At 40.7% G+C, this 22,330-nt stretch overlaps 2 protein-coding genes across 6 annotated transcripts; both read left to right on the top strand.

Moving 5' to 3' along the window:
- Nucleotides 1–9,884: 9,884 nt before the first annotated feature.
- On the top strand, nt 9,885–13,214 carry glrx2 (glutaredoxin 2). 5 transcript variants are annotated; one of them, XM_048252690.1, is made up of 4 exons: nt 9,885–9,944; nt 10,805–10,871; nt 10,968–11,144; nt 12,700–13,214. In XM_048252690.1, the coding sequence occupies exons 2-4, from the start codon at nt 10,806–10,808 to the stop codon at nt 12,847–12,849; spliced, it is 393 nt and encodes a 130-aa protein (XP_048108647.1). In that variant the 5' UTR covers nt 9,885–9,944; nt 10,805; the 3' UTR covers nt 12,850–13,214. The 5 variants fall into 5 exon arrangements, with proteins under 5 accessions (XP_048108647.1, XP_048108648.1, XP_048108646.1 ...); XM_048252691.1 differs by having other exon boundaries at nt 9,940–9,992; XM_048252689.1 differs by lacking the exon at nt 9,885–9,944 and adding an exon at nt 9,951–10,178.
- Nucleotides 13,215–13,534: 320 nt separating this feature from the next.
- uchl5 (ubiquitin carboxyl-terminal hydrolase L5) lies at nt 13,535–21,445 on the top strand. The gene is made up of 11 exons (XM_048251963.1): nt 13,535–13,726; nt 14,424–14,487; nt 14,612–14,717; nt 14,962–15,087; nt 15,262–15,323; nt 15,416–15,546; nt 15,852–15,915; nt 17,054–17,156; nt 17,508–17,621; nt 19,010–19,108; nt 21,252–21,445. The coding sequence occupies exons 1-11, from the start codon at nt 13,651–13,653 to the stop codon at nt 21,294–21,296; spliced, it is 990 nt and encodes a 329-aa protein (XP_048107920.1). The 5' UTR covers nt 13,535–13,650; the 3' UTR covers nt 21,297–21,445.
- The last annotated feature ends 885 nt before the right edge of the window (nt 21,446–22,330 follow it).

Here is a 22,330-nt window from a genome sequence, read left to right as displayed (position 1 = left end):
GCCGCTTTTTCTGAGAAATGGGGGATGAAGCGTCTGTACCAACCCGCCAGCCCTAAAAAGGAGCGTACCTGCTTTTTGGTGGTTGGGCGTTCAGCAGCCATAATGGCCTCCACCTTCCCCACCTGAGGTCGTATGACACCTCGGCCCAACACGTAGCCAAGGTAGGCCGTCTCCTCCCTGGCTAAGGCACACTTGTCTGGATGGATGGTCAGGCCCGCCTCCTTCACCAAGGAAAGGACCTGCTGTACGTGCTGCAAATGCTCCGCCCAGTTGGAGCTATAGATGATGATGTCATCCAAGTAGGCGGCGGCAAAGCCCTCACTCCCCCTGAGGACCCTGTCCATTAGCCTCTGAAATGTGGCAGGTGCCCCATGCAACCCAAACGGTAGCACGGTGAACTGAAAGTGCCCGAAGGGGGTCCTAAATGCAGTCAGCTCCTTACAGTCCCCTGCTAAAGGCACCTGCCAGTATCCCTTGCAAAGGTCAAGTGTGGTCAAAAACTTGGCCTTGCCCAAACGCTCAACCAAGTCGTCAACCCTTGGCATGGGGTAAGGGTCAAACTTGGCCTGGGCATTGACCTTCCTGAAGTCCAAGCAGAACCGCAGATTGCCGTCCTTCTTGGGCACGAGGATGATGGGGCTGCTCCACTTTCGCTGAAGGAGGGCTCAATCCGCCCGAGCTGCAACATCTTGTCCAACTCCTCCCTCAGGACAGGAAGCAGACGCTCTGGGACTCGGTAAGACGGCTGTCTCACCAGCTGCTCATCCCTCAGGTGAATCCGGTGTTCCACCAGCTCAGTCCTTCCGGGTTTCTCCATGAAGAGTTCATCTGGCAGGATGCTACAGAGCTCCCGCTGACGGTCCTCTGACAGGTGGCTTGGGTCCAGCTTGCTCTCCTCCTCCACGGCCAGGCAGGTACTGCTCGCTATACTCTTCCTCCTCTTCCACGGCGGATGAACATGGCAGACGCTTCTGGCTGTGGTTGCGGCCGCTCACTCCACTCCTTCAACATGTTGACATGGAAGACTTGGTGCCTTTTACGGTGGTCTGGCATGTGAACCTCATAGGTCACTGGTCCCATCTTCCGCGTCACTGTATAGGGCCCCTGCCATTTTGCCAGCAGTTTGTTGTCAGAGCTGGGTAGCAACAGCAGAACCCGGTCACCAGTTTGGAAGCAGCGAGTTCGGGCTGACCCGGTCGTACCACATCTTCTGCGATCTTAAGCCCTCTGCAGGTTTTCTTGTGCCAAAGGCGGATGCAGCTGCAAGCTTCTCCCGCATCTTCAGCACATAAGAGATGATGTTGGTCTGGCCTGAGGTCTCACCTTCCCAGGTCTCCTTCCAGTACGTCCAGTGGGCCCCGTACCTGATGTGCATATAGAAGTTCAAAAGGAGAAAACCCCATAGAAGCCTGGGGGACCTCCCTATATGCAAACATAAGGTAGGGTAGCCACTGGTCCCAGTCCTTTCCACTGTCCGCAACAAACTTCCGGAGCATGTTCAAGAGGGTCTGGTTGAACCGCTCAACAAGTCCATCGGTCTGTGGGTGGTAAGGAGTGGTTCTGATGCGTTTGATTCCTAACAGATCATACACCTGCCTTAAGATCTTGCTCATAAAGTTGGTTCCCTGATCTGTTAGCACTTCTTGGGGTATACCTACCCTAGAGAAAAGCTGTAGCATAGCTGTTGCTACCGTTTAGCTGTTACATCTCTCAGGGGAATACTTTCAGGATACCTGGTGGCATAATCGCAAATAACCAAAATAAACCTGTTCCCTGACTTACTCCTCTCAAGGGGCCCAACTACATCGACTCCAATCCTTTTGAAAGGGGTGTCAACAACTGGCAAGGGAATCAAAGGGGCATGTACGAGGCCTCTGCCTCCAGATAGCTGGCACTGGGGACAAGACTTGCAATACCTCTTGACTTCAGCAAAGAGCCCTGGCCAATAAAAACGCTTACTGATCCTTTGTAGGGTCTTCATGTAAGCCAAGTGTCCGGCCCAGGGTATGGTGTGACCCAGTTCCAGTACTTGCTCACGGTATTTCTCAGGAATCACCAGCTGCAGCCCTTCCTCACTCTCTCTGTAAAGGAGGTTGTTTTGTACTGTGTACCCCTCTCTACCCAGGACAGGAATAAAAGAAGAACCATTAGCTTTCTTAAACAATGGGACCAGGGTGGGGTCTACACGCTGTTCCTCAGCCAGATCACTTTTAAACATCAAGTCTTCAGTAGTTAAACAGGGGGGCTCTACTGACTCAGTCTGTATGTTTGTATGCTTCAACACCTGGTCCACTGTTTGCCTGCGCCTCTCACACCTTCCTTCCCTGGTGCGTATGGGCTCCACAACAATATCCTCGCCACAGAAAGGTAACTCTGCCATGTGTGCCTGCCGCTGCCCCTTGGCCATAGCTCTTGTGACAACACCACACCATGCGCTCTTATTTACCAGCTCAAGTAGCACTGGGAAATCCTGACCCAATAGTACTGGATAAGGGAGTTTGGTTGCTAGCCCTACCCTAAGTAGGTAAGTCTGGTCACTTACTTTAATATACACATCTGCCGTGCTGAGTTCACTCCGGTCACCATGCACACAAAAAATGGCAAGCTTGTCATTACTGTTTCTGGACTCTAGGGGGACTAGGTCAGCTTGTACTAAGGTCTGTGAACACCCTGTGTTTACCAGTGCAGTGACAGGTTTCCCATTAAGCTCTATGCTAACAGTGGGGTCCCTGCTCGGCTGGGTCTTAAAGGCTGATGTGGGGTGGGGTACATAACAGAGATAGCCGGGCTTAGGTTTCCTGAGGGGCAAACAGGACTCTTGTGACCTTCCTTACCACAATTAAAGCAAGATATGCCTTTAAGCTGAGCACTGGCTGGGGACGGGTAATGGGGCGCTATTATAAGCAGGGGGCAGCATCAGAACCAACTCGACCAGCACCATCAGACTTACCCCGTGGTTGACGATCAAGCACTCCAGCATACCGGTATCTCCTGGGGCCTCGGTGTGCTGACACAAAGTTCTCCACTAGCTGGGCGGCCTCTGCTGCTGTTGCTGGGTTGTGCTCCTTAACCCAGGTCTTCACTTCGGGGTAGAGCACGCGGAGATACTGCTCCAGCACCATGGTCTCCATGAGGGCCATCTTGCTGCTCTGGTCAAACTTCACCCACTTGCAAAAGAGGTCTTTCAGTCGGATGTAAAGTTCCTGCGGGGTCTCATCCGGACTGGTCTCCAAGGCTCTGAACTGCAGACGATACGTCTCTGGGCTAATCTCGTACTTCTTCAACACTGCTTCTTTCAGGGAATCGTAGTCCAAGGTCTTCTGAGGATCCATGGCAACAAAGGCACTGCGGGCCTTCCCAGTCAGTAGTGGTATCAGGTGCACCGCCCAGTCTTCTTTTGGCCACTCAAAGACAGTAGCTAGCCTTTCAAAGGTGGTCAAGTAATGCTCAATGTTATCGGAGTCCTCTAGCTTAGCCATCTTTGATTTATAGCCTCTCCCTCCTTTGGCGGCCTCTGCTGGAGCTTCAGGTGTCGGAACACGCGGCTCTGAAGGAACTGGTGTAACTGCCCTTTCTCGAGCCGTCTCTACATCCAGCTGCAGTTGGTTCACCTGATGTGAGAGGACTTGGAACTGGTGGGCTTGCCTCGTAGACTCCTTATCCAGCCGCTCATCTCTGGCCCGTTGCACCTCCATGAAGGACTCAAACATCCTAGCAAGCCGACCAAGAGCTGGATCTTCCTTCTCAGGTGGTGCAGCAGGTACTGTAGGCTCGGCGGCGCCCCCTGCTGCTCCTTCTTCGCCAACTTTATTCTTTTCTTTCCTTGTGGTCATTTCCTTGGTTTCTTTGTCTCTCCTCTCCGCCTATCTCCCACGATCCCACTTCTGACACCAAATGTGGCAGGATAGCCACAGCAGTGGAGAAGACGGAGGAGACCAAACAGATTTCAACGAAAGGCTTCGTTTATTTTTTTTCTTTTTCCTCTTTTCTTAAAATCGTGCAAATATTTACAGTGTCAACCATGCATGAAAAATACGCAAAACAAAACTGTAGCAAAACAAAAAGAAATAGGCATAAGTAGCCAGGCTAAGTCCTCAGACCCTGAACCACTATCAACCACAATCAATTGACAGACATGTTCCCATCACTACCATCACCGACATAGTGAGGCTCTGGGGCCTAATACAGAGCATTGCTATCCGTAGCCCCGCCCCCTGGATAACCCCACTGTCAAAAATAATCAATTAACTAAATAACAACATTGTAATTACCAAATAACAAATCAAACAAGAAAACACATAATACACAAACACATACAATAATTGACATGTACAAAAACACCTTACTAAACCCCTAAAAATAGCTTTAATTTATTACCCCTAAAACACCCCCGTAACAATGGGCTGCCCCACAATGAACCCGGGAAACCCCTCTATTTCTTCCCAATGGAACAGTCCATCTGTTTCCCCACACGCAACGCGGAAGTACGTTTTTAACGGCGGGTGAGTGAATGGCTTACGGAGTTGTGATGGCAAATGTTTAATCAATAAATTACGTTTTTAACAGCCAGTGTGCATTATTTTACTTGTTGATACTAGACAAAGAATATACAGAAGAGAAATGAGAATGACAATATATCTTACGTGAATGTTTGAATCAGTGAGCTGCACAAACTATAGCCATCTAGAAGTGCTGGTAGGCCTTTCCCTGCACTCTAAAAACTAAGTTCGGCCCTGTGTAAGTAATCTATGGTAAATGGTGATTAATGACAATGTTAAGAAGATAAACAGTACATACGGTAATGAGAATGAGTAGCGTCAGGACAGGACAGCAGTGATTTAAAGATGCCGGCAAATGGCCGCCTGCGCGCTGCGCGCTACATGCACGTGTGCGTCACAGCTCAGTCTGTGACATGCACAAACAGACACACACACACAACACACACACATACATTCACAGTAATCATACGTATGACACATACTCACACAGTAGACATATGTACGCTTGCATGCACAGGCACATACGCAGGCACAAACACAAGCACGCACACACACACACACACACACACACACACTCACTCACACACACACACACACACAACATAAACATAACACAAACAATCAAGAATTTCTCAGAATTATAAACAGGCAAGATGGAGGTGGGGTTGTATAAAATGAATTTTACATGTGAAATCTATGAACTAATCATGTTTTGGTACTTGTTGAGTGTGGATAATGCAATTTAGTGAGACAGTTAGAATCATATAGGCCTTTCAGCATGATTTCTTTTTGTGGAAAAAATGTGCTGGACTGGGCGGCGGTCATATTTTGTACCGCTCTGCGGTACATCTAGTTAAGTTAATAATGATACCCTATATTGCATACATTTACACACAGAATTTACCATATGCACACAAAGACAATATATGCATATAGCCTATAATGCTTCACATGGGAAATGCTAACAAGAATTCATACATTAGTCATAGACTGGATTTATTTGTGATTTTGACGCTTCTTCTATAGGACTATCAGCAGGTGTTTACTGTATATATAATCACCCTAATAGATTTGCCTCATAGTATTTTAATATAATGTTAATGTTAATGGGTGGTTGACATGACAAGGCCTTTTTGGGGTCCTAAGTGTCAAACGAAATGTCTAATCTGCAAATAAATGTGGCTTTATTGTTCATATAGACCATTCATGTCAGTCATATTCCTGTTTTTCACATTTCAGCCAAACCAGGAAAAGCTCATATGGCGTGACTGTCCCAAGCCCATTTCATAAAGTTTGATTTTGACTAAAACCAATAAAATGTAGATATTTTCCCCTTATTTAAGTACATATTAATACCACAGATGTGTATAATATTTTGTCCCAAAAATCCCACATATCATATGTTGTGACCCTAAATGCTTTTTTTTAAATGGGCAATTGTCTTGAGACCTTTGCGGATAGGGGGTCCTTCTTCATTCAAGTAGCCTATAATAATGACAACATATTCAATGTCTATGATAACATCTCAGAAGGACATTAAAGGTTTACCAGGTGAGTTTTCTATCATATTTCTTTCAATAAATCAAATATTTCCTGCCATTCAGTACCCCTTTTTACTGTCTTTTGATGTGATCCATTTTACAGGAAAATAGATAGATAGATAGATAGATAGATAGATAGATAGATAGATAGATAGATTACTTTATTCATCCCCAAAAGGGAAATTATGTTACAGCAGCAATAAATAATATAAACATATATCACACATAAACATACATACAAGTTAAAAAATAAATACAATTGGATATAGTCTCTGTTAAAGAGGTTGTAAACTGCATTGACTCTCATCATCTTGAATTTCCCCTGGGGATCAATAAAGTATCTATCTATCTATCTATCTATCTATCTATCTATCATAAGATTTTCTCTCACGGCACAAAGGGGAGTTGTTGTAAATAGTTATGGCAGTGGGCAGGAATGATTTTCTATAACGCTCCTTGCTACAGCGCAGTTGGAGCAACCTCCAGCTGAAAACACTGTTTGACCAGTAGTTCATTCAGTGGATGTGAGGTGTTGTGTTAAGGAATTTTTGCAACATCCTTCTCTCAACAACTAACACTAGGGGTTCAAGTGTACTTCCAATTACAGAGCCAGCCAGAGTTTTTTGGTGTCATTTGCCCTGATACTGGTACCCCAGCAGATGCAAAGAAAATGGTACTAGAAACAGCAGACTGGTAAAACATGTTCAACATTCTGCTGCAAACATTAAAAGACCTAAGCTTCCTCAAGAAGTATAGTCTGCTCTGTCCCTTCCTATAAACAGCCTCAGTGTTGCACTTCCAGTCCAGTTTGTTATCCAGATGTACACCCAGATATTATATCATATTATATGTCAAAAATATATTATATAAAATGTCAAAAGTAATTACTTTTATGTCAATATTACCTTTAAATCTATGTTACCATGATGCAGTGGCGAAGGTGCGTGTGGCGTCTGCGCTTTTTGTCTAGTATTGAGGTGTCGCCCGGTGCGTATAGTCTCCAAAAAACGTAATACTCAAGTGAAGAAAGGGGAGATCGCACACAGGGGCTGAGTAGTTCCAACAGTGTATTTAAAAATAAGCCGAAAAAACAGTTACAGGCCACATAAACAAGGGGTAAACGTTTCGGGTCTAGCCCTTCATCAGTATTCCTTGTACGTGACGCATCAAAGGGCGCAGCGGCCATTTATAGGCTCGCCTGCCAATCACCCAATAACCCCAAGACATATGAGTGCATTCGGGGTCACATATCCGAATCAGGGTTGTGCACAATTCGAATTGCAGTTCTGCTTCTTGTTTGCTACCTCAATTGAAATGCAAGTGAAATTCAATAATTGAATTGGAATTTAAGAGCCTGTTTCAATTAAATTCGGGAATTTTGCACAAGCCTGATCCGAATCACCAAAATTACATCACAAAATATTACAATTATACACAAACATGTACAGGAGATATAACTACATTTGTATACAGAAACATACAGTCACAAAAAGTGGCTATGCCATATTTGAAAATAGAAAAAGCACAATATTTAGAGAACAGAGTGCATATATTAATCTAGGTACATATTCTCATATTATCATCAACATCAACATCTCACTTACATGGATGCAAGATATCTGAAGTGAGATGTTGATTTTTTTCGGCTTTTTTAAAAATACACTGTTGGAACTACTCAGCCCCTGTGTGCGATCTCCCCTTTTCTTCACTTGAGTACCATGATGCAGTGAGCATATAAATTTGATGTAGCCACAATTAAGACTCATTGTTCTGCTAAGTGCATGAATTGTGTGACTGGGTTTTCTTGTCACACCATATGATTTATTTGTCACACTATATAAACTGCATTGTTACTGCCTAGCAACCACCATAGCACCAACATGATTATCCTAGCAACCACCATAGCAACCGCTTTATTTATGTGTTTTGGCTTACTGGATGTTGCGTTAATTCAGATAACTTTTGATCCAGATAACTTTTGATCCGCGTGTCCGACTTTAAAAAATGAGGTACTGTTGTGATCCGTCTGGCGAACTGCACCTGATCAAGCCCACTCTTGCAGTTCCTCGGAGATGCAATTCTATAATTATATAACAAGTATAATATATATTTTTACATATTTAACATTTTTTATTTAAGATGTACACCTATTACATGCATGGTGAATCACACACATATAAAACACAGAAATCACCCTCAGAAATCAATCATTATCTTTGTCATTGTGAAATTGTAACATTGCATTGTACATGATGAGTCTAGCAGTATTATTTTTTTTAGCTAATTGCTCACTGGTTTGCTGAAATGTTGCTGTATGATTCATTACACCACACTGAAAGACATTTATTGTCCATTCCATTCACTATGATGTATGCACTGTGAAATCTGAATATTCCAAAATGAAAGCTAGGTTACTGCAAGTCTGCAAAAAAAAAAAACTTGTTTTGAGAAAACCTTAAGTGACAAGCACAGCATGGGCATGACACATTTTCTTTTTCTAAAATGATTGCTAACATTGTCAAATATTAATGGGAAAGTGTATTTATTGTTGATCACCTATATTGTGCAAGTAGAGTATTTTCTTATGCCTAATTAGCACAGTGGCTGCTCTGTGAAAAGTTCCAGTGTTTTATGATTCAGACACCTGCACTGAGTCAAAGTTGATCCATGTTAAACCAAACCATAAAATGGACTATCATGTAAAAAAAATGTTCAGACACATTATAATTATTGTTGTGATGTTTGGAATTAGTTAATGATAAATTATTTTGAAAAATAATTTAAAGAGTTTGGTTCCAAAACGCTATATCATTTTTTTACATTGTGTTTTTCATGTAATTTCAGTAGAATTGTATTTGGGTATTGTTGTTTGATTTATCTTTATTCATATTTAACTATTGATATTACCTGAAATACACAATTAAATGGCATGACTTTTAAATGCTTTTTAAATGGTTTTGAAACCAAACTCTTCATTTATTGTATTACACCATATTGAAATTGTAAAAATGTTAATAAATTGGCATTTCAAAATATTGCTTGTACTGTTTCATGTTGTCCTGGGGTACAAACATTTTAATTAGGGCTGTCAATCGATTAAAAAAAAAAATCTAATTAATTACAAACTCTGTGATTAATTAATCTAAATTAATCGCATATATCATTTTTGCTGTGAAAGTATTTTAAATATTTAAATTCAAATGAATCATTGAATAATCAGCATTAGTGACAATAAAGTTCAAAGACTCTTTTATTATTATTTTCACTGTTCAAATAATTGCCATAATAATCTAAGATATGACCTAATATGCTGAGGAAATTAATTCAAAAGTGCTTAGGGAAGAAGTTGTTTTCACATACAAGGCATTTCAGGCCACAGATATAACATAGGGGACACAATGAAAATAAATGAACACTCCCCTAAATGTCAACACTTATTTCTTTGCATTGATGTGCGACTACAGAGTTGATGAACTCCGGTGATATGCAAATTCCTTGCTGCAGACATTGCAGAGGACTTATTTTCAACACTTTATTTTTTATCAACACCATCAGGCCGTTTTTTAAAAGTAAATGTTCCAATAAATGATCCAGGCAGCACGTTTTCTTCTCTCTCCTTCATTTTACAGTCTAATTTTTACTGACTAGAACGGCTCGGGGTCAAAGGTCATACGGAATCGATTAATCTGCACTAATTTTTTTGATCAGTTATTTTTTCTCAAATTAATTAATCGAAATGAATCAGTGATTTTGAAAGCCCTAATTTTAATTAAAAAAAAAAACATTTAATGTCAACCACCCTAATACATTGCTCTCCATACCAACAGGCGGCGATATACACAGCAAAATGCTCCACAAAAATAACCACTATCAACACATCCGGTACATAATTAAGTTCTTGAAGGTACGAGCATGTGAAACATGTGATGGACTTTAAACTGTGACTATTCAGTTAAGTTCATCCGGAGCGACTTACCTCGTGTGCTTTTTTTGCATATTAATATATGGTCGCTCACTTTGTTAACGTTTGCTGAACACATTTCATCGCTTTCCAGCCTGCTGGCAAGCAGTGGCTAGACAGAATGCTTGGGCGAGGATGCCTGTCCAAGCTTACATGGGGTGTTATTCTTAGACAAAGGTCACTTTTGTAATTCTTCTGTTCATTTAGAGGTTAGCGAGGTTTAGTGTGTCTTCTTGCTTACTGGTCTCATGAATAACATTTTTAAAGGATGCATAATCAAGCTTTTTCACTCACTAGCAAATTGGCTATGCCAGGTAACATTAGCTAAATTGCTAAAGTCTTGCAGTAGTTAGACGTAACTTTAAGATATTAAGTATTGTGTTACGTCTCCAATCAGATCCTTCCAGATCTATCTTTACACAAGCATTAACCTAGATTCTGTCTGTTTGCTTTGTCCCGTGAAGCAAAGTGTCAGGTGTTAATTCATTCGAGACCTCCCTTTTCTGAAGAACACAACGTGTATCTTTACATCTCTAAAACATGTGTCGACCTCTAACTTCTGATGTGTCTATCATTAATAATAACTCTTTGTGATTTTGAGATTTACAATGGAACCTAAAATAACCTCTTTAGTCTTACTAACAATGTCACTCTCTGTTCCCGTGAGACTCTATTCTTACCAGAGGATAACAATCATGAGGTTATTTGTTTTCCAAAATCTAGGCACGTTAGAGATAGATTTGTGTGACGGTGAACGCTGAATTGCACCTTGTTCAATGGCGCTCTCCTGTGTACTTCTGCAGGATGGGGAATTTGTCATCGTCAACATCCGGAGCTCTGTCAGGCACATCATGTACTCAGTTTGTTCAGGTAGGCTTCATTTCAATTCATTTCATTACAAATCACACATAAGAGAGCAGTTGTTTCATTTACGAGCTATTGATGTAAATGTTCTTGTTTCCACAGGATGTGGTGTCTCATAACTGTGTTGTCATATTCTCTAAAACATCTTGCCCATACTGCAAGATGGCCAAAAATGTGTTCAATGAAATAGGTGCGACATACAAAGTGATTGAATTGGATCAGCACACTGATGGTAGACAGCTCCAGGAGGCTTTGGCTCAAATGACAGGTGCAAAGACGGTGAGGATTTCACTCTGAAATGCCTAAAGCTCTACACTATACCCTACTGGCTCTCTTTTTGTTGGTGTAAATCTGACTGTAGGCTTTGTTTAAAACATATTGGTTATGACATTTTATCTTAAAGCTTGAACAGATTCTGCATGGCTTTTAACCTAACATGTCTTAGTACAACAGCACACTACCATAAATGTATCATTATTATATTTTATTATCCTGTTCTTCACAATGCTAGTAGAATGCTCCATTGACTTGAATGGGAACATTCTACCAGTCAATTATATTCATGTAATTACCGCTGAAAACATAATGACAGCTGTCAATGGCAACAGGTTTTTTGCTTCTGATTCACATCTTTCTTATCACTCCGCAAGTAGTCCGATCACCTCTTGCAATGGAACTTGCAACGGTTGATCAGCTATGTTATAAAGAATGTTTGATTCAAGTAAAGTGTGTGTTGCGAACTAAGCTTATTTGATTGTCAGCAAAAGTCACAATGAAGCGGTAGTAAATAAATGTAAAGAGACATATCATGTGAAGTTTGTTTTTCTTGTACTGGCAAGAAGCCGGATAATACGTGGAATAATGTATAAGAATGTCCCTTCATGGTGAAGCAAGACGTCTCCACTGCGTGCCAGGGTCCGGTTCGTCCTGTCGGGACTTATTTTCCCGATAATGACCGGCGTTCTATACATTACATATACATACATTACATATACATACATCCCTTATCACCCGGAGAGAAGAAATACTCTTTTCTGATTGGCTGGTGGGGTGGCTATTAATTCTGAATTACGCGACACCTATGAAGTAGATCTGGTAGAAAAGTGTAATCACGTTCATATCATTGCTTATGAATGGTAACTATAACAACCATAGGACGACGGTTAAGCCTGGAAGCAGGCTTCGCAACAATGGAATCAACTGTAAACAAGCTAACTGTCCATGCTATCGCTGTTAGGGCCAAAGAAAGATGTACAACAAACTGAACAAGTCGACTTCTTTTTAAACGGAACCGCTTGTTTCCTTTGCATGCTATAAAGGCATGAGTATTGCCTGTAGTGGCAACCGGGTGATAAGCGGGATAATGGCCTTGAGGTGCCCTGTTATATGGAATTGATGAACTTGGGCGGAGGAAACTCTGCCTCCCCCTCGTCCATTAATTCCGTATAGCAGGACACCTAGGCGGCCGTTATCCCTTACATATATTATGTCATATGTTATTTATTATACTATTCATTGCCAATTCACCTGTAAATGGTTATTGCATTTTACTTCTATTACTTAAATATGGGGCAATATCTGGTAGGAGGAATTTGAAGACACTGACCAAATATGGCAGTTTTGTGCCAACAGAGCCATAATATACAACCTGTATTTCATGTATTTATTATTTCTTCTTATATTTATATTGCTGTCAGCTGTTCTCTCAATCACATCAACATGTTCCAAGTCTCTTATATTCCAATTCAAATGAAAGGTCAACCTCTCTCTTTGTGATGAGAATATAGTCAGCATTTTAAATGACAAAATCCTGTTTTATTTTCTGGCATATCAGGTTCCCCGAGTCTTTATCAATGGCCAGTGCATCGGCGGAGGCTCAGACACTAAGGAGCTGCACCAGCAGGGAAAGCTGCGGCCATTAATAGAACAGTGCACCCCGTGCTGTTCCTCAGAGGGCTCTGGCTCTGGCTCCAGCAGCGGGTAGCCTCTCTCCAATCATAATAAAATCATTCACTAACTTCTTCATTCACTTGACATGTTGCCCCAGCCAGAGCAATTATTTATTAGATGTGGATACTCTTTCTTTTTGATGTAGTGTATATTTGTGTTCATTTTAACTGTAATGCATGACATTAGCCTACCTCATAAATCAGGGATGTAAAGCTATATTTTAATAAATGCTTGTCCAACAACATGGCTTGTGCATCACCTTTTCATCTAAGTTGTACTTGTTTTCTGGTTATGTGGACAGAGGTCATGTTAGTGGCAAACAACTGACTTTGTAATAGTATTTCGATTGCTATTGTTATTTTACATGATGTACAATAAATATGGTGGTAAGACATGTAACATGACTATCTGTTTAATTGGATGGAGAAGATTCATATTCGATTTACAGTATGCATTAAACTTACAGCTTGCATGAAAACACATAAACATGGATTAATCTAACAATGCAAAGCGATTATGCACGGACATTCCAATTTTGTCGTAGCTTTTTTATATATATATATATATATATATATATATATATATATATATATATATATATATAAATAAATAATATATTTTTTGTGGAACGCGGTTAGGTGTGACGTATTCATTGAGACTTTCTGAGATTGGTCAAAGATTTCTCAGCAACCCGAAAAGCCTGTCGGGAATTATGCGGCGTGTTTACTGTGTAGTTATCCGTGACTGTTTGGTAAAGCTTAGCTGAGCCCGCCTGTACAATAGTCTTATCTCGCATGAATAACGGTTGTATTGAAAAATTAAATACATCCCTAAAATGGCCGGAAGCGCTGGAGAATGGTGTTTGATGGAAAGTGACCCAGGGGTTTTCACAGAACTGATAAAAGGGTTTGGTGAGTCAATGTGGACATCCTGAGCTAACGGCTAGCATGGCTAACAGTTTGATTAGCAGGCTAGCTCACTCTTTACATGATGCTAGATTGATTGATTGACTGATTTACTGACATGCATTGCGTGTATACTACATGTGTTCTTTGAGGATGATTGAATATCTGCGGTGTTATTTGCCCGCCCATGTTTGTAATGTTATTGTTGGCCTCAATATTTTTTCCAGAGAACCGCATAATGATAATGTAACGTTAATGTAGCCTGGTGTAATGTAGCTAACATCGGTCAGATGTAACGTTAGCTCTGTATAGCAGACTAACTAGCTAATGTTAGTCAAAGGGTGACTCAGGTAAACCCCTTTACTCAGGTAACTGTTGCCACTTAGCTGCTGGCCAGGGCAGCAAACGGTGTGTCTCAAAAGCGTGTATCAATTTCACTGGACATATACAAATTATTCTCTTAACACAAATGAATCGCTAGGACTAGGTGCTATTGCTACTAATGAGGTAGTATTGTTAAACTCACTGTTGTTATTCATGTTATAATTCAGACTTCTTTTGTTTGTCTGTTGTGTTCAACAGTCTACTATTATTACATTATTCAACGTTGAACTTCAATTAAAACGAATTTCCATCCCTGCTAAGAGATCTTGTTAGATACATGAAGATGGCATAGTTAACCATTCCTACCCATTATCTATAGGGTGTAAAGGTGCGCAAGTGGAGGAGATATGGAGTATGGAACCAGAAAATTTTGAGAATCTGAAGTGAGTAAATTCAGCATTCATGTTTGCTTTTTATGCTGTGAGATGCTCTCCATCAATACGCCATGTTGCTGCCGGAACAGTGCTTATTTTCATTTTAGTGACCCTGTGTTGTCCTCACTTGCAGACCTGTTCATGGACTGATTTTCCTTTTCAAGTGGCAGCCTGGTGAGGAGCCAGCTGGCTCAATTGTTCAGGACTCAAGACTTGACCACATATTCTTTGCCAAACAGGTAGGCCTATCTGGTCTTTTAGGCCTGCCAACACTAACTCAATAGCACATTTAGGATTTCTCCTTTAAATAGTAAACTTTGTAAGTTAATTTCTAACTGATTAGGAGAATTAAGTTACATGTACTTATGTAATAAACTAATACTTTACATACTTTAGATTATTGCCATTAGTTAAATAGTTCAAACATTTTCATTTTATTGGTTTGTGGGGTGCTGATTTTGTTCTGTTGGACTGCATTTGCAGGTCATAAACAATGCCTGTGCAACCCAGGCAATTGTCAGTGTGCTATTAAATTGCACACATCAAGATGTACTGCTTGGAGACACATTGGCAGAGTTCAAAGAGTTCTCATTGAGCTTTGATGCTGCTGTAAGTTTTTGCTCTGAAAGATTTTCATGTGATTCAAACATTATTTTGTGCCCATAAGAAACTGCAAACTGTATTTGAAGGTTTTTGCTTGAAATTGTTATTAGATCTGTTTGCATGAAACAAAATTGTGGCTTTTGGGGGGTGGATAATTGTTCTTGTTTATGTTTGTTTCAGATGAAGGGCTTGGCTCTGAGCAATTCTGAAGTAATTCGTCAAGTCCACAATGGTTTTGCCAGGTACAGACCATTCGTTGTGGAAACAATACATTCACAGATGTGATATCATTACATAACAAGGGATATGCATTCAACTGTTTTCTCACTTGCAGACAACAGATGTTTGAGTTTGATGCAAAGTCATCAGCAAAAGATGAAGATGCCTTCCATTTTGTGAGCTATGTCCCTGTCAACGGCAGACTCTATGAGCTGGATGGCCTCCGTGAGGGACCAATAGACCTTGGTATGTTGACGAACTGAAATTAGAACGTTTTTTTGGTAATCTCTAGTCATACTTGGGACCGTGTCCTGAACATGGGATAAAGCTTAGTTCTTGGCTAAAAGAGAATTTCAATGAAAGTCTGCATTGAAAAAAGTTTTCAGCACTAGGCCATTACAAAGTTCTGTTAATTAGTTTGGTCTGATTTTGAGGTTAACATAAAGTTATGTGTAGACTCCTGAATGTCTGTGGCTGATAACCAGATTAGGCTTAATTGAGTCCATACCCACAAGTTGCCCCCGTTCACTTTGTTACTTTTTCCCCTTAAGGTGTATGTAATCAAGATGACTGGATTAATGCAGTGCGACCTGTCATTGAGAAAAGAATACAGAAGTAAGTATGTTATGCGGTCATGTAAGTAAGGGATAATGGACGACACGGTGGTCTGTTCACAGAAGTTAATGCACGGTCGAGGTTGTAAAACGGCCCCGACGCGAAGCGGAGGTAGTAAACCTTGTAGTGCATTAACTTCTGTGAACAGACCACCGTGGAGTCCATTATCCCGCTTATTCCACTGTTGCCACTTGCGTTGTGTTCATTTCCTGTTACAATTTAAATGTTTTAATCGCTAAAACTGTCTTGTTTGTAGAACTAATTTCTCAACTCACAGGACAAACTGCCGTTACTAGTTCTAAATGGATTGTTGCTACGGCCAAAGGCCAGTCGTTAATTCTATCTCTCCCGTTGTCAAGCGGGCGTATCCCAAGATTCTGATGAACTTTAGCTTTGAAACATCGCTTTTACTTAGCCTGCTGTCATCCATCTAGCTAAAAGCCACCTCCGTCATATGCTACAATGTTGCAATGTTCTGAATGTCTGCATTTTACAGCTCGGATGCAACGTGACAGTTCATTTAAACTTCACAACGAAGTTCGGGCTAATTAATATACAAGTGTGATACGGCCAAAAAAATGGATCTACTTCATAGGTGTGCAGATAACATACGGTTAATGGTCGTTCTAAATTACGTAGGACAATGGGAAATTCAACCAAGCAGTGGAATAAAAAGTAATAATTCTACTTTATCTACATACTGTAAGTGTTACCCTAGCGAACCATGATGGCACCAAAATCCTTAAGTGTGTCTCACTCAACTCCCTATAACCAAAGTCCTTTTAGGCAAGTCCCTCCACTCGGCGGCCATATACCAACGTTTTATGGGCACAGTCTTTCAGGTCGAACGCGCTGGCGGCGAAGGCAAGGCCAGCGACACCAATCTTGCTCCAGCGGGCGAGATCACAACACATGATTGGCACGATGTCTTCACAACACACCAAATGATTGGCTCAATGTATTCACATGTCGACGTTTTGCCGAGGAAGGGGTGGGATATGTGTAGACAACGGCCATATTGGCGTGACAAACTAGCCCCATGCATTTCTATGGAGTATTTTTTGAGTGCTGTGTCTCCTCATTAGAAAGTCTCTGCTATAACCTGATGGGCTGTTCTCTCCATCCCTTTGTCTTTAAGGTACAGTGAAGGAGAAATCCGGTTCAACCTTATGGCCATAGTTTCAGATCGTAAGATGATCTACGAACGCAAGATCACAGAACTCCAGGCCCAACTCACAGAGGTGAGACCTCCACCGCCGACAACACAACTGCCACAACCCAGTCCTGTGCATCCTTGCATTTCTCATCCACATCCACCTTAAATAGTAATTCAGTAAATCACAAGCTTCTTGTGCAGTTTTTTAAAAATGTTGTTTTTATCGTGTGAAATTTTAATTATTGACACGGCGTACTAGTCATGCACTATAACGGCGAGAGAGAGTGCTGTAATTATAACTGTCAGTTGTTTAAAAATCATTACTGATCTGATCTGTGTTTATGAAAGGAATGTCCATATGAAAGCAATGTTGGGGATGCATAAGAGGGGTGGTGAAACACCCAGAGATGTTTTAGATCGAGTCTCTGTCATGCAGGAAGAACCCATGGACACTGACCAGAGCAGCAACCTGTTCAGCTCCATCCAGTCAGAGATCGCTAAGTACCAGCTCCTGATTGAAGAGGAGAACCAGAAACTGAAGAGATACAAAGTAGGTCCTGATTCAGAGTGATGTTACAAAAGAATGGGATCGAGGATCATTTATGAATTGATTGGGTTGGGAACTCAAGTATTTGAATCGAGTGGAATTGATCAGAAAGATCTGGAATGGCGGCCTGAGAAGCACTGAAATTGAAGTTTTAAAAATCTATTAAATTCAGATTTTTAATGGTATTTAATTATGCCTATCCATTCATAAACTTAATAGCCCACTGATTATTGCAAACAATGTCAAGTAAAGATGCACAAGTTCACCTATTTTGAGACTTTCCAGAACAGCAAGGTTGAGCAGTCATTTCAATTAGCTGCTCTAGATTGATCTGTTTGTAATATTAAAGGGGAACTATGCAGTTTTTTTTAGCTTAATTTACCTTAACTGAATAGCTACGGAGTCATTGAAATGCTTCCCCCTAGCGCCTGTGAGCGGAAAAAAACACCCTTGCAACTTTGGGCCGGCGGGCCAACGGCCTCAGAAGCAGGAAGTCTTGCGGATTAGCGACATGACAAATTGCTTTACTGCATTACACATACACACCAGGCACCGGCTAGAACAAGGTAGCGATGGAGTTTCTCATACATTTGTCATGGCAGAGCCAGCAGAAAGAAGCAGAAAGCGAGTAAACTGTTGTCGGAGGAACAGGGAAAGAGGAAACGCAGGCTGACAGATTGAGAAGCGTCATAAAAGATGTACTCTGAAGCTGTAGGGGGAGCTCTGCAGAGAAACCTGCGAGCAAAAAGCGAGAAAACGGCAAAGAAATGGCCAAAACTGCATAGTTTCTCTTTAAGGCCTTACTATTTATTTACAAGCATTGATCCACAGACATGTAAAAGCTGTTAAATATTATGTTTTTGAATATTCTGTTAAGACTTACAGCATAGGCTACCCCTGGAACAAAGAATAAACATATATATTTTTATACATCAAAAATGACGATAGAGCTCAAAAGTTCAGCCCCCTTTCCGTGAGGGCTTACCGCCCGGAAGTACATTTTCCATTCATTTCTCCCATTGACGTCTGGATAAAATGTGTATATGAAGAGTTTTATACCAGGCCTTTGGCTGACCAGCTAGTGACCTGTAATCATAAAACGGTTCATGTCAAGCAAAAAACAAACAGAAAAACTAAAAGAAGGCAAAGGTACAAGACTGGATTCTTACTTCCAGATCGTAAGGGGTTTGTGACTGAGCTCTATAGGAACCGGAATCGATAAGCAGAATCTGAATTGGAACTGAAATCCAATGATACCCAACTCTATTAATTGATAGTTAGGCCATCAAATGTCATTATAACTTTGCATTTGAGGAGGGAAGAGGATGTATGATCTCTTTATAAGTAGTATTGTTTTAAATGTTATTCTAAGCCGTCATACTTTTCTTCAGATTGAAAACATCCGAAGGAAGCACAACTATTTGCCTTTCATTATGGAACTACTGAAGACACTGGCAGAGTATCAGCAGTTGATACCCTTGGTGGAAAAAGTAAGTATGGCAGGTCACAAACAGAATTCATTGCAGCTGTACTGAGTTGAGTGCCTTTTATGTCCTTTACACTAGAGGGCAGTATACCCACTCTCTTACTAGCATATCTGGTGTGGGATGGAGTGATCCTCACTGAGTAATTACAGTGCATAAAAATGCACTGTTCTGTTATCCAAAGTCTTTTTCTTCTTTTTCCCTCTAAATATGTTTCTTAGTTCTTCATAGAAACTTTGTAATGTCTTGAATGTCTTGAAAAGGACACTTGAGCAATGTATTTTTCATTTTTGTAAACTTTATACTTTTTGAGATTTTGACAAAAAAACAAGCTTATTTTTCCCATAGACTTTGCATTATCAATTTGACATGAAGGGACAATTAAACTGATTTGCACCTGTATCAACTGCCAGCTGCTCAACTAGGCTCCCACAAAGGGCGAATAAACTGATTTGCACCTGTATCAATTGCCATCTGCTCAACTAGGCCAACTCTGTCTCTTTGTCTCTTTACATTCTACAAGGATTTAAGGCACCTGGCTCTACCAGAAAACAAACCAGTGAATTAGAGCCTTTAGTGCAAGTAGCCCAATGCAAAGACGCACCTCCATTCATAGACACACCTATCATTGTCAATAGATGATCGATCGTCATCTCAAACAGTCAGATATTCTTCTTCAGAATCAGGCCCTGTTTAGACGACAACGATGCAACCGGTGATGTTTTTCTGCGTTTGACCCTGTCGTTTAGACGCAAACAGTAGTTTTATCTCCCCGCAAACAGAGTTTTTAAAAACTCCGGGCTGATTGTTTTTTTGGGAAAACTCTGTTTGCGTCTAAAGAGGTACAAACGGAGATTTATGTGACGAGGCGGAGATTTTTAGTCGGTTTAAAAGAGGAAGTCAGGGTTCCTACGCAGTATGGAAAACCTGGAAAAGTATGGAATTTGATTTTAGTATTTTCCAGGTCTGGATAAATATGGAAAAAAGAAACAAGGGTATGGAGTAATATTTGTGTTTCCAGACTTGCATTTGCAGTACTAATCACTTCACTCAGGTCATAATGAACCATTCCTACTGTTGTGTAGCTTAACTGTCAGTCCCCATCGTCAAGATACAACTAAAGATGACCCAGCTAAATGGACGAATATTAAGTGTCACTAATCACTTCACTCAGGTCATAATGAACCATGAAAATATCCGGCCACGTGTAAACATAGCCTCAGAATAGGTGAATAACAGATCCAAGACTTCATCACACTTTTTTTTTTTTTTTTTTACCTTGTGTAATTTTCTCCAATAAACATATTCATATACATAAATATAACATTTTCATTTTCAAGCCCAAAGTTGTTTACCACATCTGGTAACCCAATATTAAACACAAAGGGAAGAGAAAAAATAAAGAAAAGAACCCACATTCCCAACAATAATAAAACATGTGAACATTTTATTCACCATTTGGTGTATGTCTACTGCAATTTGCGCAACACTATTATCGCTTCCGTGTCGATACAAACATGCACTGTTCTTTCATGTGCGATTCACTACTTCCTCTAGACTTTGGCTGTCATGTTTGGGCTTGAATCGAAGCTCTGGATGTCTGCCATCTTGTGGTAGACAGTACAAATGAGATTTAACACCGTATTTGAATCTGTCGTTTTTAATCAGTGTCGCTCTTTGTCGCAACAGTTTGCTACTTTGGCGCTTATTAAGATTCAATAAACTAGATGTATCAACATCCATTAAAACTATCTGCCTACCAACATCCATTAAACTGTCTATCAATATCCATTAAACTATATGCCTATAAACTATCATTCATTAAACTTTTAACAACTTTTAAACTATCTACATTCAACTTTTATACTGTCTACTTTTAAACAACTTTCATTAAACTATGCAACTACCATGTCTATCCTAGCAACACCTTAGTACCCATCTCTGCATTATCTGTTTTAATTATACATTATATTTTACATCACTATTCTTGCATTTTCATGCACTGGTAATTCCTTTGGAATTATATTTCTAGTTAATAAATGATATGCAACTATGTGCTTTCAAGATGCTTTTAAAATCTTCCAGGAAGGAATTATCAATCAGTAGATCTCATTCCACAGTCTGTAACTTGTTTTGTTCTTTTCCCCAGGCGAAGGAAAAACAAAGTGCCAAAAAAATCCAAGAGGCAAAGTGATATCTTATCATCATTGTCACGTTGTTTGTGTGAGTGAACGTGTGTATGTGAATGTGTGTGCGTGTACGCATATGTCTTAAGAGAGTGGTTGAGTTAATAAGACCTTACTGGTTTACTCTCCCATTTCCTGTGAGCCACCCCCCCTTCCACAACCATCCACCCAACACTAGTACAGGGAGTAGGACAAGCACTCTGGACGGTCGCAGTCATTCTCACCTTAATGTTCATCCACCGCAAATGTATGCATGCCGGAAAGAAAGATAATAAACCTGTATTATTTTCATATGAACTCCATGTGTGTTTTCCCATGTCATGACTACACTACATAAATCACATCAGGTCCCTTACCACAGGTGCCCACCAAGCACCTAGATTATGAATGCAGACTGCATGGTGCTTGATTAATACACCTGTGGAAAGGGACCTGATGAAACCCATGAACCAGGAAGACTCTTTTTTGGTACCCTGACTAGAGCACTTGGTCTTGAAGGGACTGATATCTGTGTCACACATGAAAACCTCTAAAAAGGTCCACTTTCAGTTTCCTGATGATAAACTCTCTTGCTAAACTGAAATCCTGTACAGTTATCATCTAGAATCTAGAGGCTGACACAAACAGAGAGCAGTGCGACCGGTTCCCTCTCCGCAGATGTCGAGAGAGGAAGTGACGTGGGCGCACTGTGGTCAGACTGAGACATGCTCTGACGCGAGGCCCACGTCCACAAATGTGTTCATGCACGCACACACACACATTGACCTCCACACCTGCGTTGTAGTCACACATAACCCGTTCAGGGTTATTTTTAGAGTGGCTAGCCAAGTGTTCTGATCACTATCGTACTTTAGTACTGGAAGTATTGCTAGTATAGCTAAGTATTGATTACATTAATGGGATTCCAGTTGGATAAATAAAAATGTTCTGGTCCTGATCTGTGTTTTTAATTGTCAGTTGATGCACAGAAATGTATGTTATGTAGATCTATTTGTAATATTTTTTCTGTTTTTTCCTCTAAGTAAAGGAGTTTGAAAATGAT

Source organism: Alosa alosa, chromosome 9, assembly GCF_017589495.1.
Source record: "Alosa alosa isolate M-15738 ecotype Scorff River chromosome 9, AALO_Geno_1.1, whole genome shotgun sequence".
NCBI lineage: Eukaryota > Metazoa > Chordata > Actinopteri > Clupeiformes > Clupeidae > Alosa > Alosa alosa.
This window is presented reverse-complemented; position numbering and strand designations above follow the sequence as displayed.

Excerpts from the sequence above, each read along its gene's own strand:
- uchl5 (XM_048251963.1), top strand. The coding sequence starts at position 13,651 with ATGGCCGGAAGCGCTGGAGAATGGTGTTTGATGGAAAGTGACCCAGGG. Across the intron at positions 17,157-17,507 it reads TCCAGGCCCAACTCACAGAG|GAAGAACCCATGGACACTGA; the intron begins GTGAGACCTCCA and ends TCTGTCATGCAG. Across the intron at positions 17,622-19,009 it reads AGAAACTGAAGAGATACAAA|ATTGAAAACATCCGAAGGAA; the intron begins GTAGGTCCTGAT and ends ACTTTTCTTCAG.
- glrx2 (XM_048252688.1), top strand. The coding sequence starts at position 10,610 with ATGGAACCTAAAATAACCTCTTTAGTCTTACTAACAATGTCACTCTCT. Across the intron at positions 10,702-10,804 it reads CAGAGGATAACAATCATGAG|GATGGGGAATTTGTCATCGT; the intron begins GTTATTTGTTTT and ends GTACTTCTGCAG. Across the intron at positions 10,872-10,967 it reads CATGTACTCAGTTTGTTCAG|GATGTGGTGTCTCATAACTG; the intron begins GTAGGCTTCATT and ends TTGTTTCCACAG.